General features: G+C 45.7%; 1 protein-coding gene across 1 annotated transcript in view; it reads right to left on the reverse strand.

The window, feature by feature from the left end:
* Positions 1-3,291: 3,291 nt before the first annotated feature.
* LOC110512506 (patatin-like phospholipase domain-containing protein 2) overlaps positions 3,292-15,532 on the reverse strand; it is a 35,120-nt gene continuing 22,879 nt past the window's right edge. Inside the window, exons 7-9 of the mRNA XM_036961083.1 lie at positions 12,352-12,484; positions 8,435-8,557; positions 3,292-4,185 (exon numbers count right to left, since the gene is read on the reverse strand). Of these exons, the coding sequence (XP_036816978.1) occupies positions 3,816-4,185; positions 8,435-8,557; positions 12,352-12,484 (626 nt within the window). The 3' untranslated portion in view covers positions 3,292-3,815. The remainder of the gene's footprint in view (positions 4,186-8,434; positions 8,558-12,351; positions 12,485-15,532) is intronic.

Consider the following 15,532-nt stretch of genomic DNA (forward strand, 5'->3'; position numbering starts at 1 on the left):
CCTCCTCTAACCACTAGACTACCTCCTCTAACCACTAGACTACCTCCTCTAACCACTAACCACTAGGCTACCTCCTCTAACCACTAGACTACCTCCTCTAACCACTAGGCTACCTCCTCTAACCACTAGGCTACCTCCTCTAACCACTAGACTACCTCCTCTCTAACCCCTAGGCTACCTGCTCTAACCACTAGACTACCTCCTCTAACCACTAGGCTACCTCCTCTCTAACCACTAGGCTACCTCCTCTCTAACCACTAGGCTACCTCCTCTAACCACTAGGCTACCTCCTCTAACCACTAGGCTACCTCCTCTAACCACTAGACTACCTCCTCTAACCACTAGACTACCTCCTCTAACCACTAGGCTACCTCCTCTAACCACTAGACTACCTCCTCTAACCACTAGGCTACCTCCTCTAACCACTAGGCTACCTCCTCTAACCACTAGGCTACCTCCTCTAACCACTAGGCTACCTCCTCTAACCACTAGGCTACCTCCTCTAACCACTAGGCTACCTCCTCTAACCACTAGGCTACCTCCTCTAACCACTAGGCTACCTCCTCTAACCACTAGACTACCTCCTCTAACCACTAGGCTACCTCCTCTAACCACTAGGCTACCTCCTCTAACCACTAGGCTACCTCCTCTAACCACTAGGCTACCTCCTCTAACCACTAGGCTACCTCCTCTAACCACTACTCTACCTCCTCTAACCACTAGGCTACCTGCTCTAACCACTAGTCTACCTCCTCTAACCACTAAGCTACCTGCTCTAACCACTAGTCTACCTGCCACCCTAATAATAATAATAATAATAATAAGTAGTACATGTCAATGACGGACACGGTAATGATAAGACACAGTGGAAAATAGATCAGATCAGAAGAGATCAGATCAGATGAGATCAGATTTTGCTGCCGACTCACTGACCCTCATTTAAGGACTGACACACTTTCCCAACAGTAAAATGACGTGATCAACAGCAAATACTATCAGATATCTGTATATACATGACCAGATGCTTATCGTCTTACAGTCAAAAGGCTATGTTGAATGGACAACTCCTGGAATGAAACAGATAATAAAACCCTAATTTACCAGAATGCAATTCACTGGGGAACCACAATCAATAGAACCAATAGAACCTGACGCGAGAGACTCCAGATGTGACTGACATGAACATCTTCATTAGTAACTTAGAAAGAGGAGGAATCTAATAGCAACAACCAGGATGGGTTGATAATATGACCAGGATGGGTTGATAATATGACCAGTATGGGTTGATAATATGACCAGTATGGGTTGATAATATGACCAGGATGGGTTGATAATATGACCAGTATGGGTTGATAATATGACCAGGATGGGTTGATAATATGACCAGGATGGGTTGATAAAATGGGTTGATAATATGACCAGGATGGGTTGATAATATGACCAGGATGGGTTGATAAAATGGGTTGATAATAGGACCAGGATGGGTTGATAATATGACCAGTATGGGTTGATAATATGACCAGGATGGGTTGATAATATGACCAGGATGGGTTGATAATAGGACCAGGATGGGTTGATAATATGACCAGTATGGGTTGATAATATGACCAGGATGGGTTGATAATATGACCAGTATGGGTTGATAATATGACCAGGATGGGTTGATAATAGGACCAGGATGGGTTGATAATATGACCAGTATGGGTTGATAATATGACCAGGATGGGTTGATAATATGACCATGTTGGGTTGTTAATATGACCAGGATGGGTTGATAATATGACCAGGATGGGATGATAATATGACCAGGATGGGATGATAATATGACCAGGATGGGTTGATAATATGACCAGGATGGGTAGATAATATGACCAGGATGGGTTGATAATAGGACCAGGATGGGTTGATAATATGACCAGGATGGGTTGATAATAGGACCAGGATGGGTTGTTAATATGACCAGGATGGGTTGTTAATATGACCAGGATGGGTTGTTAATATGACCAGGATGGGTTGATAATATGACCAGGATGGGCTGATAATATGGGTTGATAACATGACCAGGATGGGTTGATAATAGGACCAGGATGGGTTGATAATAGGACCAGGATGGGTTGATACTATGACCAGGATGGGTTGATAATATGACCAGGATGGTGCCTTTGGCTTCTGGACAACGAAAGAAAGTTGATATGAAAACCAATAGAACAGGAGTTAACGGCATGAGGAAGTCTATATATAATAATTGATTCCATGTTGCTACGGATGATTTTTGGCAAGGCTACTTAGACGCAAGGTAAGACACACCTCATTATTTGAAGTAAAGTAACACGTTCAGGTTTCAAACAATTATACTGTCTCCACATTACATTATACTGTCTCCACATTACATTATACTGTCTCCAGCTCACGTTACATTATACTGTCTCCACATTACATTATACTGTCTCCAGCTCACGTTACATTATACTGTCTCCACATTACATTATACTGTCTCCACATTACATTATACTGTCTCCACATTACATTATACTGTCTCCACATTACATTATACTGTCTCCAGCTCACGTTACATTATACTGTCTCCACATTACATTATACTGTCTCCACATTACATTATACTGTCTCCACATTACATTATACTGTTTCCACATTACATTATACTGTCTCCACATTACATTATACTGTCTCCAGCTCACGTTACATTATACTGTCTCCACATTACATTATACTGTCTCCACATTACATTATACTGTCTCCTGCTCACATTACATTATACTGTCTCCAGCTGGTAGGCAGACTATAGCCTATGACTATAGCCTATGCATCTGAATGGCGAATGGGAGGCGCTTTATGAGTTGATATTGACAAATAAAAATAATTCCTTTTTAATCATAGCCACAAGTTTTTAACAAGCGGTTGCATTTAGAATTGTTATTTGTTGTGCAATGACTGGGCTGACCAATGACTGGGCTGACCAATGACTGGGCTGACCAATGACTGGGCTGACCAATGACTGGGCTGACCAATGACTGGGCTGACCAATGACTGGGCTGACCAATGACTGGGCTGATCAATGACTGGGCTGACCAATGACTGGGATGACCAATGACTGGGCTGACCAATGACTGGGATGACCAATGACTGGGATGACCAATGACTGGGCTTCCAACAGCAGGCTTCACTACAGTAGCCTACAGGAGCTACTGTCGCTGTCTGATAGGTAGTATTCATCTCCTCGAACTAGTCTCTGTATGCTGTGCGCATGTGACAAATAAAATGCATGATTACTAATGGAAATACACACGTGGCAATTTTAATTCCACAAAATTATTCAAATGAACCTATAGACCGATAAGCATGACCCGGGTGAAATGTATTTTCGGTCGGGCTAACCGGCTAACCGGTTCATCGATAACATCCCTAGTCCTTGAACATGTTTGGTATCAACAGTCAACAGTAAAGACTTTTTACTGTTTATTATCTTAATGACTTGAATATATTTTTTTATGTTTTGTAAAAGTCACATTGACACGATGCAGATCAGCGGCTCCTTGTAGGTTCCTGGGTATCCTCGGCATCCCAATGGGCAGGTGAGTGAATCAAATGTTAGCGAACAAGGCACTGTGTCATCGATGATGAGACAACACACGTTGGTGTACTGTCCCTTTAATTTGAAGGTGTCTACCTGGCTGTTATACCTGTTCTACCTGTCTACCTGGCTTTTATTAGAATCTGTCTGTAATACTAAATGGTCACCCCCCCCTCCCCCCCAGGGGGCCCTCAGTGTCTCCTGAATGGCATACATTATATTACTATAGTGAGGCTGGAAGAGCCGCAGTAGAGTTGTGGTTTTCACTGAGCCTCCTCATCATCAGCCCCATCCCCTCTACCTCCTCTGGGTTTATGATGGGGGATGTAAGAGACAGGGCTGGTCCTGGTCCTCCTTCCCCAGCTCTGGTGGACCCTCCTGGGACTGTGGGACCCCCGGTGTAGAAGGAACCCTGGAGGTCCAGGTTAACACAGAAGAAGCCCGGCAGCAGCTGCCTTTGGTACTGGTCCAAACGACTGATAACATCCAGGATAGAGGAGCTGCCTCCACTCACCCATCTTGGGAGCAGGCTGGCAGGGATGAGCTGGGCAGGCAGGGACTGGCAGTGACGCAGCTCCAACTGGTAGGAAAACCTAGAGAGAGAGAGAGACTCAATACATTATGAGGGCATACGGGCTTAAAATGAGAGTGTGGAAAAGTGTCTGTAGGAAAACCTAGAGGGATACGAGGGACATAACATTTACGATACCAAATTTCAATTTACAAAAATAAAAAAAGACTGGAAACTGGAAGTCTTCCGATGAGCTTGGAAAGACAGTACCGTGCAGTACCGAAGAGCCCTCACTGCTGCTCAATCATCCTATTTTTCCAACTTAATTGAGCAGAATATTTTTGATACTGTCGCAAAGCTAACTAAAAAGCAGTAATGAGAGGATGGCTTTCACTTCAGCAGTGATACATTCGTGAACTTCTTTGACGAAAAGCTCATGATAATTAGAAAGCAAATTACGGACTCCACTTTAAATCTGCATATTTCTCCAAACCTCAGTTGTCCAGAGTCTGCACAGAACTGCCAGGCCCTAGGATCAAGGGAGACACTCAAGTTTTTAATCCTGTATCTCTTGACACATTGATGAAAATAATCATGGCCTCTAAACCTTCAAGCTGCATACTGGACCCTATTCCAACTAAACTACTGAAAGAGCTGCTTCCTGTGCTTGGCCCTCCTATGTTGAACATAATAAATGGCTCTCTATCCACCGGATGTGTACCAAACTCACTAAAAGTGGCAGTAATAAAGCCTCTCTTGAAAAAGCCAAACCTTGACCCAGATAATATTTTAAAAACTATCGGCCTATATCGAATCTTTCATTCCTCTCAAAATGTTTAGAAAAGGCTGTTGGAAGGCTCACTGCCTTCCTGAAGAGAAACAATGTATACAAAATGCTTCAGTCTGGTTTTAGACCCCATCATAGCACTGAGACGGCACTTGTGAAGCTGGTAAATTACCTTTTTAATGGCGTCAGACCCGAGGCTCTGCATCTGTCCTCGTGTTCCTAGACCTTAGTGCTGCTTTTGATACCATCGATCACCACATTCTTTTGGAGAGATTGGAAACCCAAATTGGTCTACACGGACAAGTTCTGGCCTGGTTTAGATCTTATCTGTCGGAAAGATATCAGTTTGTCTCTGTGGATGGTTTGTCGTCTGACAAATCAACTGTACATTTCGGTGTTCCTCAAGGCTCCGTTTTAGGACCACTATTGTCTTCACTATACATTTTACCTCTTGGGGATGTCATTCGGAAACATAATGTTAACTTTCATTGCTATGCAGATGACACACAGCTGTACATTTCAATGAAACATGGTGAAGCCCCAAAATTGCCCTCGCTAGAAGCCTGTGTTTCAGAGATAAGGAAGTGGATGGCTGCAAACTTTCTACTTTTAAACTCGGACAAAACAGAGATGCTAGTTCTAGGTCCCAAGACACAAAGAGATCTTCTGTTGGGTCTGACAATTAATCTTGATGGTTGTACAGTCGTCTCAAATACAACTGTGAAGGACCTCGGCGTTACTCTGGACCCTGATCTCTCTTTTGACGAACATATCAAGACTGTTTCAAGGACAGCTTTTTTCCATCTACGTAACATTGCAAAAATCTGAAGCTTTCTGTCCAAAAATTAGGCAGAAATATGTAGCCATGCTTTTGTTACTTCTAAGTTAGACTACTGCAATGCTCTACTTTCCATCTACCCGGATAAAGCACTAAATAAACTTCAGTTAGTGCTAAATAAAGCTGCTAGAATCCTGAGTAGAACCCCAAAATTTGATCATATTACTCCAGTGCTAGCCTCCCTACACTGGCTTCCTGTTAAGACTAGGTATCATTTCAAGGTTTTACTGCTAACCTACAAAGTATTACATGGGCTTCCTTCTACCTATCTTTACGATTTGGTCCTGCCGTACATACCTACATGTACGCTACGGTCACAAGACACAGGCCTCCTTACTGTCCATAGAATTTCTAAGCAAACAGCTGGAGGCAGGGCTTTCTCCTATAGAGCTCCATTTCTATAGAATGGTCTGCCTACCCATGTGAGAGACGCAGACTCGGTCTCAACCTTTAAGTCTTTACTGAAGACTCATCTCTTCAGTGGGTCATATGATTGAGTGTAGTCTGGCCCAGGAGTGTGAAGGTGAACGGAAAGTCACTGGAGCGACGAACCGCCCTTGCTGTCTTTGCCTGGCCGGTTCCCCTCTTTCCACTGGGATTCTCTGCTTCTAACCCTATTACAGGGGCTGAGTCATTGGCTTACTAGGGCTCTTTCATACCGTCCTTAGGAGGGGTGCATCACTTGAGTGGGCTGAGTCACTGACTTGATCTTCCTGTCCGGTTTGGCACCCCCCCCCCCGGGTTTGTGCCGTGGGGGAGCTCTTCGTGGGCTATACTCGGCCCCGCTCTCAGGATGGTAAGTTGGTGGTTGAAGATATCCCTCTAGTGGTGTGGGGGCTGTGCTTTGGTAAAGTGGGTGGGGTTATATCCTGCCTGTTTGGCCCTGTCCGGGGGTATCGTCGGACGGGGCCACAGTGTCTCCCGACCCCTCCTGTATTTATGCTGCAGTAGTTTATGTGTTCGGGGGGCTAGAGTCAGTCTGTTATATCTGGCGTATTTCTCCTGTCTTATCCAGTGTCCTGTGTGAATTTAAGTATGCTCTCTCTAATTCTCTCTCTCTTTCTCTCTCTCGGAGGACCTGAGCCCTAGGACCATGCCTCAAGACTACCTGGCCTGATGACTCCTTGCTCTCCCCAGTCCACCTGGTCGTGCTGCTGCTCCAGCTTCAACTGTTCTACCTGCGGCTATAGAACCTGACCTGTTCACCGGACGTGCTACCTGTCCCAGACCTGCTGTTTTCAACTCTCTAGAGACAGCAGGAGTGGTAGAGATACTCTGAATGATCGGCTATGAAAAGCCAACCTGTTGCACCCTCGACAACTACCGTGATTATAATTACCTGACCTTGCTAGTCATTTATGAACATTTGAACATCTTGTCCATGTTCTGTTATAATCTCCACCCGGCACAGCTAGAAGAGGACTGGCCACCCCTCATAGCCTGGTTCCTCTCTAGGTTTCTTCCTAGGTTTTGGCCTTTCTAGGGAGTTTTTCCTAGCCACCATGCTTCTACACCTGCATTGCTTGCTGTTTGGGGGTTTAGGCTGGGTTTCTGTACAGCACTTTGTGACATCAGCTGATGTAAGTAGGGCTTTATAAATACATTAGATTGATGGAGGATTATAAAGTGTCTGTAGGAAAACCTAGAGGGATACGAGGGACACGGAAGAGTATTTTGAGGTCATACAGAAAGTTAGTTTTTTCCACCCCACCCCACCCCACCCCACCTCACCCCACCCCACCTCACCTCACCCCACCCCACCCCACTCTGCTTGTTTTGGTGTATTTTAGACTTGTTCTATTGTTGCTACATTCACTTAGCTACTGACTTGTTCTATTGTTGCTATTCACTTAGCTACTGACTTGTTCTATTGTTGCTATTCACTTAGCTACTGACTTGTTCTATTGTTGCTACATTCACTTAGCTACTGACTTGTTCTATTGTTGCTACATTCACTTAGCTACTGACTTGTTCTATTGTTGCTACATTCACTTAGCTACTGACTTGTTCTATTGTTGCTACATTCACTTAGTTACTGACTTGTTCTATTGTTGCTACATTCACTTAGCTACTGACTTGTTCTATTGTTGCTACGTTCACTTAGCTACTGACTTGTTCTATTGTTGGTACATTCACTTAGCTACTGACTTGTTCTATTGTTGCTACGTTCACTTAGCTACTGACTTGTTCTATTGTTGGTACATTCACTTAGCTACTGACTTGTTCTATTGTTGCTACATTCACTTAGCTACTGACTTGTTCTATTGTTGCTACATTCACTTAGCTACTGACTTGTTCTATTGTTGCTACATTCACTTAGCTACTGACTTGTTCTATTGTTGCTACATTCACTTAGCTACTGACTTGTTCTATTGTTGCTTCATTCACTTAGCTACTGACTTGTTCTATTGTTGCTACATTCACTTAGCTACTGACTTGTTCTATTGTTGGTACATTCACTTAGCTACTGACTTGTTCTATTGTTGCTACATTCACTTAGCTACTGACTTGTTCTATTGTTGCTACGTTGTCGCGAGGTTAACCTACAAGGAAGCATTTCACTGCACTGTGTACATTAGGTGTATATGACTAATAAACTAACTTGAACAAACGTGTACAAACTGTGAGTCGGTCTGTCGGTCTGTCAGAGTGTGTGGTGTGTGTGGTGTTTGTGGTGTGTGTGTGTGCGTGCGGTTGGCATCTCACTTTGCAGAGACCCTGTTGGACACAGTCTTGGTGGCCCGTGTCACAGCACACTGTAGCATCTTAATCGTTTGTTCTCCGATCCATCCCACGTCCTCCTGCACATCAGGCAGCCATTCTAACAGTCTGGGAGGAGAGACAGGACATTAGTAATATATAATAATATATAACAGTCTGGGAGGAGAGACAGGACATTAGTAGTATATAATATATAACAGTCTGGGAGGAGAGACAGGACATTAGTAATATATAATAATATATAACAGTCTGGGAGGAGAGACAGGACATTAGTAATATATAATAATATATAACAGTCTGGGAGGAGAGACAGGACAATAGTAGTATATAATATATAACAGTCTGGGAGGAGAGACAGGACATTAGTAGTATATAATATATAACAGTCTGGGAGGAGAGACAGGACATTAGTAATATATAATAATATATAACAGTCTGGGAGGAGAGACAGGACATTAGTAATATATAATATATAACAGTCTGGGAGGAGAGACAGGACATTAGTAGTATATAATATATAACAGTCTGGGAGGAGAGACAGGACATTAGTAGTATATAATATATAACAGTCTGGGAGGAGAGACAGGACATTAGTAGTATATAATATATAACAGTCTGGGAGGAGAGACAGGACATTAGTAGTATATAATATATAACAGTCTGGGAGGAGAGACAGGACATTAGTAGTATATAATATATAACAGTCTGGGAGGAGAGACAGGACATTAGTAATATATAATAATATATAACAGTCTGGGAGGAGAGACAGGACATTAGTAGTATATAATATATAACAGTCTGGGAGGAGAGACAGGACATTAGTAATATATAATATATTATTGTTACTCTAACAGTTTAGGAGAGGAAGACAGAACAACATGTCAATAGTCATGATAGTCAATAACACTGCATGGTCAGGGTGGTATTCATTACTGCACACTGTAGAAAAACATATAGCAACACTTTTTGCAATGGTTTGATATTGGCTGTCCTAACACAGGTCACATGATGAACCTGACCCAGTCACTGGTCACATGATGAACCTGACCCAGTCACTGGTCACATGATGAACCTGACCCATTCACTGGTCACATGATGAACCTGATCCAGTCACTGGTCACATGATGAACCTGACCCATTCACTGGTCACATGATGAACCTGATCCAGTCACTGGTCACATGATGAACCTGATCCAGTCACTGGTCACATGATGAACCTGACCCAGACACTGGTCACATGATGAACCTGATCCAGTCACTGGTCACATGATGAACCTGATCCAGTCACAGGTCACATGATGAACCTGACCCAGTCACTGGTCACATGATGAACCTGACCCAGTCACTGGTCACATGATGAACCTGACCCAGTCACTGGTCACGTGATGACCCTGACCCAGTCACTGGTCACATGATAAACCTGACCCAGTCACAGGTCACGTGATGACCCTGACCCATTCACTGGTCACATGATAAACCTGACCCAGTCACTGGTCACGTGATGACCCTGACCCAGTCACTGGTCACGTGATGAACCTGACCCAGTCACTGGTCACGTGATGAACCTGACCCAGTCACTGGTCACATGATGAACCTGACCCAGTCACAGGTCACGTGATGACCCTGACCCATTCACTGGTCACATGATGAACCTGACCCAGTCACTGGTCACATGATGAACCTGACCCAGTCAATGGAATATTTATCTTTGAGGGGAAGGGGGAAGTCCAGAAGATTTGAAACAGAGTTATCTTGCTACACAGGCCTAGATAGAGAAAGTGCACAGCTACATGTACAGAACTATAACAGGTCCGACCCAACACAGGAGTAAGCGGTTCACTGCGGCTACAGAGCCATCGGGCCTTGACTATATCCCTGTTTGTAGTCCAGTGTGTTTGTAGTCCTGTGTGTTTGTAGTCCAGTGTGTTTGTAGTCCAGTGTGTTTGTAGTCCTGTGTGTTTGTAGTCCTGTGTGTTTGTAGTCCTGTGTGTTTGTAGTCCTGTGTGTTTGTAGTCCAGTGTGTTTGTAGTCCAGTGTGTTTGTAGTCCTGTGTGTTTGTAGTCCTGTGTGTTTGTAGTCCAGTGTGTTTGTAGTCCTGTGTGTTTGTAGTCCAGTGTGTTTGTAGTCCAGTGTGTTTGTAGTCCTGTGTGTTTGTAGTCCTGTGTGTTTGTAGTCCTGTGTGTTTGTAGTCCTGTGTGTTTGTAGTCCAGTGTGTTTGTAGTCCAGTGTGTTTGTAGTCCTGTGTGTTTGTAGTCCTGTGTGTTTGTAGTCCAGTGTGTTTGTAGTCCTGTGTGTTTGTAGTCCTGTGTGTTTGTAGTCCAGTGTGTTTGTAGTCCAGTGTGTTTGTAGTCCAGTGTGTTTGTAGTCCTGTGTGTTTGTAGTCCTGTGTGTTTGTAGTCCTGTGTGTTTGTAGTCCTGTGTGTTTGTAGTCCTGTGTGTTTGTAGTCCAATGTGTTTGTAGTCCTGTGTGTTTGTAGTCCTGTGTGTTTGTAGTCCAGTGTGTTTGTAGTCCTGTGTGTTTGTAGTCCTGTGTGTTTGTAGTCCTGTGTGTTTGTAGTCCTGTGTGTTTGTAGTCCAATGTGTTTGTAGTTTTGTGTGTTTGTAGTCCTGTGTGTTTGTAGTCCTGTGTGTTTGTAGTCCTGTGTGTTTGTAGTCCTGTGTGTTTGTAGTCCAGTGTGTTTGTAGTCCAATGTGTTTGTAGTCCTGTGTGTTTGTAGTCCTGTGTGTTTGTAGTCCTGTGTGTTTGTAGTCCTGTGTGTTAGTAGTCCAGTGTGTTTGTAGTCCAGTGTGTTTGTAGTCCTGTGTGTATGTAGTCCAGTGTGTTTGTAGTCCTGTGTGTTTGTAGTCCTGTGTGTTTGTAGTCCTGTGTGTTTGTAGTCCTGTGTGTTTGTAACGACACGAGCAGAGAGCTTTGTCTTACCTAACAGTCATGGATAGAGCAGACTCCAGGGTCTAGGGTCTAGTCCTACCTAACAGTTATGGACAGAGCAGACTCCAGGGTATAGTGTCTAGTCCTACCTAACAGTCATGGACAGAGCAGACTCCAAGGGGAGGGTATAGGGTCTAGTCCTACCTAACAGTCATGAACAGAGCAGACTCCAGGGTATAGGTTCTAGTCCTACCTAACAGTCATGGACAGAGCAGACTCCAGGGTCTAGGGTCTAGTCCTACCTAACAGTTATGGACAGAGCAGACTCCAGGGTATAGGGTCTAGTCCTACCTAACAGTCATGGACAGAGCAGACTCCAAGGGGAGGGTATAGGGTCTAGTCCTACCTAACAGTCATAGACAGAGCAGACTCCAAGGGGAGGGATAGGGTCTAGTCCTACCTAACAGTCATAGACAGAGCAGACTCCAAGGGGAGGGTATAGGGTCTAGTCCTACCTAACAGTCATGGACAGAGCAGACTCCAGGGGAGGGTATAGTGTCTAGTCCTACCTAACAGTCATGGACAGAGCAGACTCCAAGGGGAGGGTATAGGGTCTAGTCCTACCTAACAGTCATGGACAGAGCAGACTCCAGGGTATAGGGTCTAGTCCTACCTAACAGTTATGGACAGAGCAGACTCCAGGGGAGGGTATAGGGTCTAGTCCTACCTAACAGTCATAGACAGAGCAGACTCCAAGGGGAGGGTATAGGGTCTAGTCCTACCTAACAGTTATGGACAGAGCAGACTCCAGGGTATAGGGTCTAGTCCTACCTAACAGTCATAGACAGAGCAGACTCCAAGGGGAGGGTATAGGGTCTAGTCCTACCTAACAGTCATGGACAGAGCAGACTCCAGGGTATAGGGTCCAGTCCTACCTAACAGTCATGGACAGAGCAGACTCCAGGGTATAGGGTCTAGTCCTACCTAACAGTCATGGACAGAGCAGACTCCAGGGTATAGGGTCTAGTCCTACCTAACAGTCATGGACAGAGCAGACTCCAGGGGAAGGGTATAGGGAAGCATCATAGCCGTCACCATCCTGACTGGCAGCAGGTTGCTTAGCGACTGGACCAGACTGTATCTCTCCTTGCAGGCTTCAACCAGAGCTACAGAGAGAGACAGAGAGAGAGAGCGAGAGAGTGACAGAGAGAGTGACAGAGAGAGAGTGACAGAGAGAACACATCACTGACTAAATACATGACCTAAATACATGAGTTACAGAGAGAGGATAGAGAACAATTCACTCACTGAAAACATTACCTTAATACATGAGAGTTACAGAGAGAAGATTAGAGAACTACAGAGACAAGAAGAGAGAGCTACAGAGGGAGATAGAGACAAGAAGAGAGAGCTACAGAGGGAGATACAGAGAGAAGAAGAGAGAGTGAGTGACAGAGGGAGATACTGAGAGAAGAAGAGAGAGTGACAGAGAGAGATACTGAGAGAAGAATAGAGAGTGACAGAGGGAGATACTGAGAGAATAAGAGAGAGATACTGAGAGAAGAGAGTAACAGTGTCATGTACTGTCATGTTGTCTTGTCTCTGTCCTTTCCCTTCACCCTGTCTCCCTCTGCTGGTCGTGTTAGGTTACCTTTTCTCCCCCGCTTTCCCCCAGCTGTCCCTTGTCTCCTCTAACTACCCATTCACCCCGTTCCCCACCTGTTCCCTTTTTTCCCTCTGATTAGGTCCCAATATCTCTCTCTGTTTCTGCTCCTGTCCTTGTCGGATTCTTGTTTGTTTGTGTCATTCATGCCTGAACCAGACTGTCGTCATGTTTGCTGTAACCTTGTCCTGTCCTGTCGGAATCTGCCGGTCCATCTGAGCCTACCTATGTTTGGTAATTAAAGAAGCTCTGTTTAAGTTGATTCGCTTTTGGGTCCTCATTCACGCACCGTAACAGAAGAATCCGACCAAGAATGGACCCAGCGACTTCGGATCCTCTCCACTCAGCCGTCGAGATCCAGGGAGCGATGCTAGGCAGACACAAGCAGGAATTGTCTGCTGCTCGACATGCCGTTGAGACCCTGGCCACCCAAGTCTCCAACCTCACAGAACAGGTTCACCATCTCCGCCTCGATCCACCGGCCACTTCCAGGGCTTTCGAATCTCCGGAGCCCAGAATCAATAACCCGCCGTGTTACTCTGGGGAGCCCACTGAATGCCGCTCGTTCCTCACCCAGTGTGATATTGTGTTTTCTCTCCAGCCCAACACTTACTCCCGGAGCACTGCTCGTGTCGCCTACGTCATATCTCTCCTTATTGGACGGGCTCGTGAGTGGGGCACGGCAATCTGGGAGGCAAGGGCTGAGTGTACTAACCAGTATCAAGACTTTAAGGAGGAGATGATACGGGTTTTTGATCGATCTGTTTTTGGGGAGGAGGCTTCCAGGGCCCTGTCTTCCCTATGTCAAGGCAATCGATCCATAACAGACTACTCTATTGAGTTTCGCACTCTTGCTGTCTCCAGTGGCTGGAACGAGCCGGCCTTGCTCGCTCGTCTTCTGGAGGGTTTCCGCGCAGAGGTAAAGGATGAGATTCTCTCCCGGGAGGTTCCTTCCAGCGTGGATTCCTTGATTGAACTCGCTATTCGCATTGAGCGACGGGTTGATCTTCGTCACCGAGCTCGTGGAAAGGAGCTCGCGCTCTCCGTCGCCTCCCTCTCCGCATCACTACCATCTTCCTCTGCCGGCTCGGGTGCTGAGCCCATGCAGCTGGGAGGTATCCGCATCTCGACTGAGGAGAGGGAACGGAGAATCACCAACCGCCTCTGTCTCTATTGCGGTTCCGCTGGTCATTTTGTCACTTCATGTCCAGTAAAAGGCCAGAGCTCGTCAGTAAGCGGAGGGCTACTGGTGAGCGCTACTACTCCTGTCTCTCCTTCAAGATCCTGCACTACCTTGTCGGTCCATCTACGCTGGACCGGTTCGTCAGCTTCCTGCAGTGCCTTAATAGACTCTGGGGCGGAGGGCTGTTTTATGGACGAGACCTGGGCTCGGGAACATGACATTCCTCTCAGACAGTTAAAGGAGCCCACGGCCTTGTTCGCCCTGGATGGTAGTCCTCTCCCCAGGATTCAGCGTGAGACGCTACCTTTAACCCTCACTGTTTCTGGTAATCATAGTGAAACCATTTCTTTTTTAATTTTTCGTTCACCTTTTACACCTGTTGTTTTGGGCCATCCCTGGCTAGTTTGTCATAATCCTTCCATTAATTGGTCTAGTAATTCTATCCTCTCCTGGAACGTCTCTTGTCATGTGAAATGTTTAATGTCTGCTATCCCTCCTGTTTCCTCTGTCTCTTCTTCACAGGAGGAGCCTGGTGATTTGACAGGGGTGCCGGAGGAATATCACGATCTGCGCACGGTGTTCAGTCGGTCCAGGGCCACCTCTCTTCCTCCACACCGGTCGTATGATTGTAGTATTGATCTCCTTCCGGGAACCACCCCCCCCCGGGGTAGACTATACTCTCTGTCGGCTCCCGAACGTAAGGCTCTCGAAGATTATTTGTCTGTAGCTCTTGACGCCGGTACCATAGTCCCCTCCTCCTCTCCCGCCGGAGCGGGGTTTTTTTTTGTCAAGAAGAAGGACGGGTCTCTGCGCCCCTGCATAGATTATCGAGGGCTGAATGACATAACAGTGAAGAATCGTTATCCGCTTCCTCTTATGTCTTCAGCCTTCGAGATCCTGCAGGGAGCCAGGTTTTTCACTAAGTTGGACCTTCGTAACGCTTACCATCTCGTGCGCATCAGGGAGGGGGACGAGTGGAAGACGGCGTTTAACACTCCGTTAGGGCACTTTGAATACCGGGTTCTTCCTTTCGGCCTCGCTAACGCTCCAGCTGTCTTTCAGGCATTAGTCAATGATGTCCTGAGAGACATGCTGAACATCTTTGTTTTCGTTTACCTTGACGATATCCTGATTTTTTCACCGTCACTCCAGATTCATGTTCAGCACGTTCGACGTGTCCTCCAGCGCCTTTTAGAGAATTGTCTTTTTGTGAAGGCTGAGAAGTGCACTTTTCATGCCTCCTCCGTCACATTTCTCGGTTCTGTTATTTCCGCTGAAGGCATTAAGATGGATCCCGCTAAGGTCCAAGCTGTCATTGATTGGCCCGTCCCTAAGTCACGCGTCGAGCTGCAGCGCTTTCTCGGCTTC

This window comes from Oncorhynchus mykiss, chromosome 2, assembly GCF_013265735.2.
Source record: "Oncorhynchus mykiss isolate Arlee chromosome 2, USDA_OmykA_1.1, whole genome shotgun sequence".
Lineage (NCBI taxonomy): Eukaryota > Metazoa > Chordata > Actinopteri > Salmoniformes > Salmonidae > Oncorhynchus > Oncorhynchus mykiss.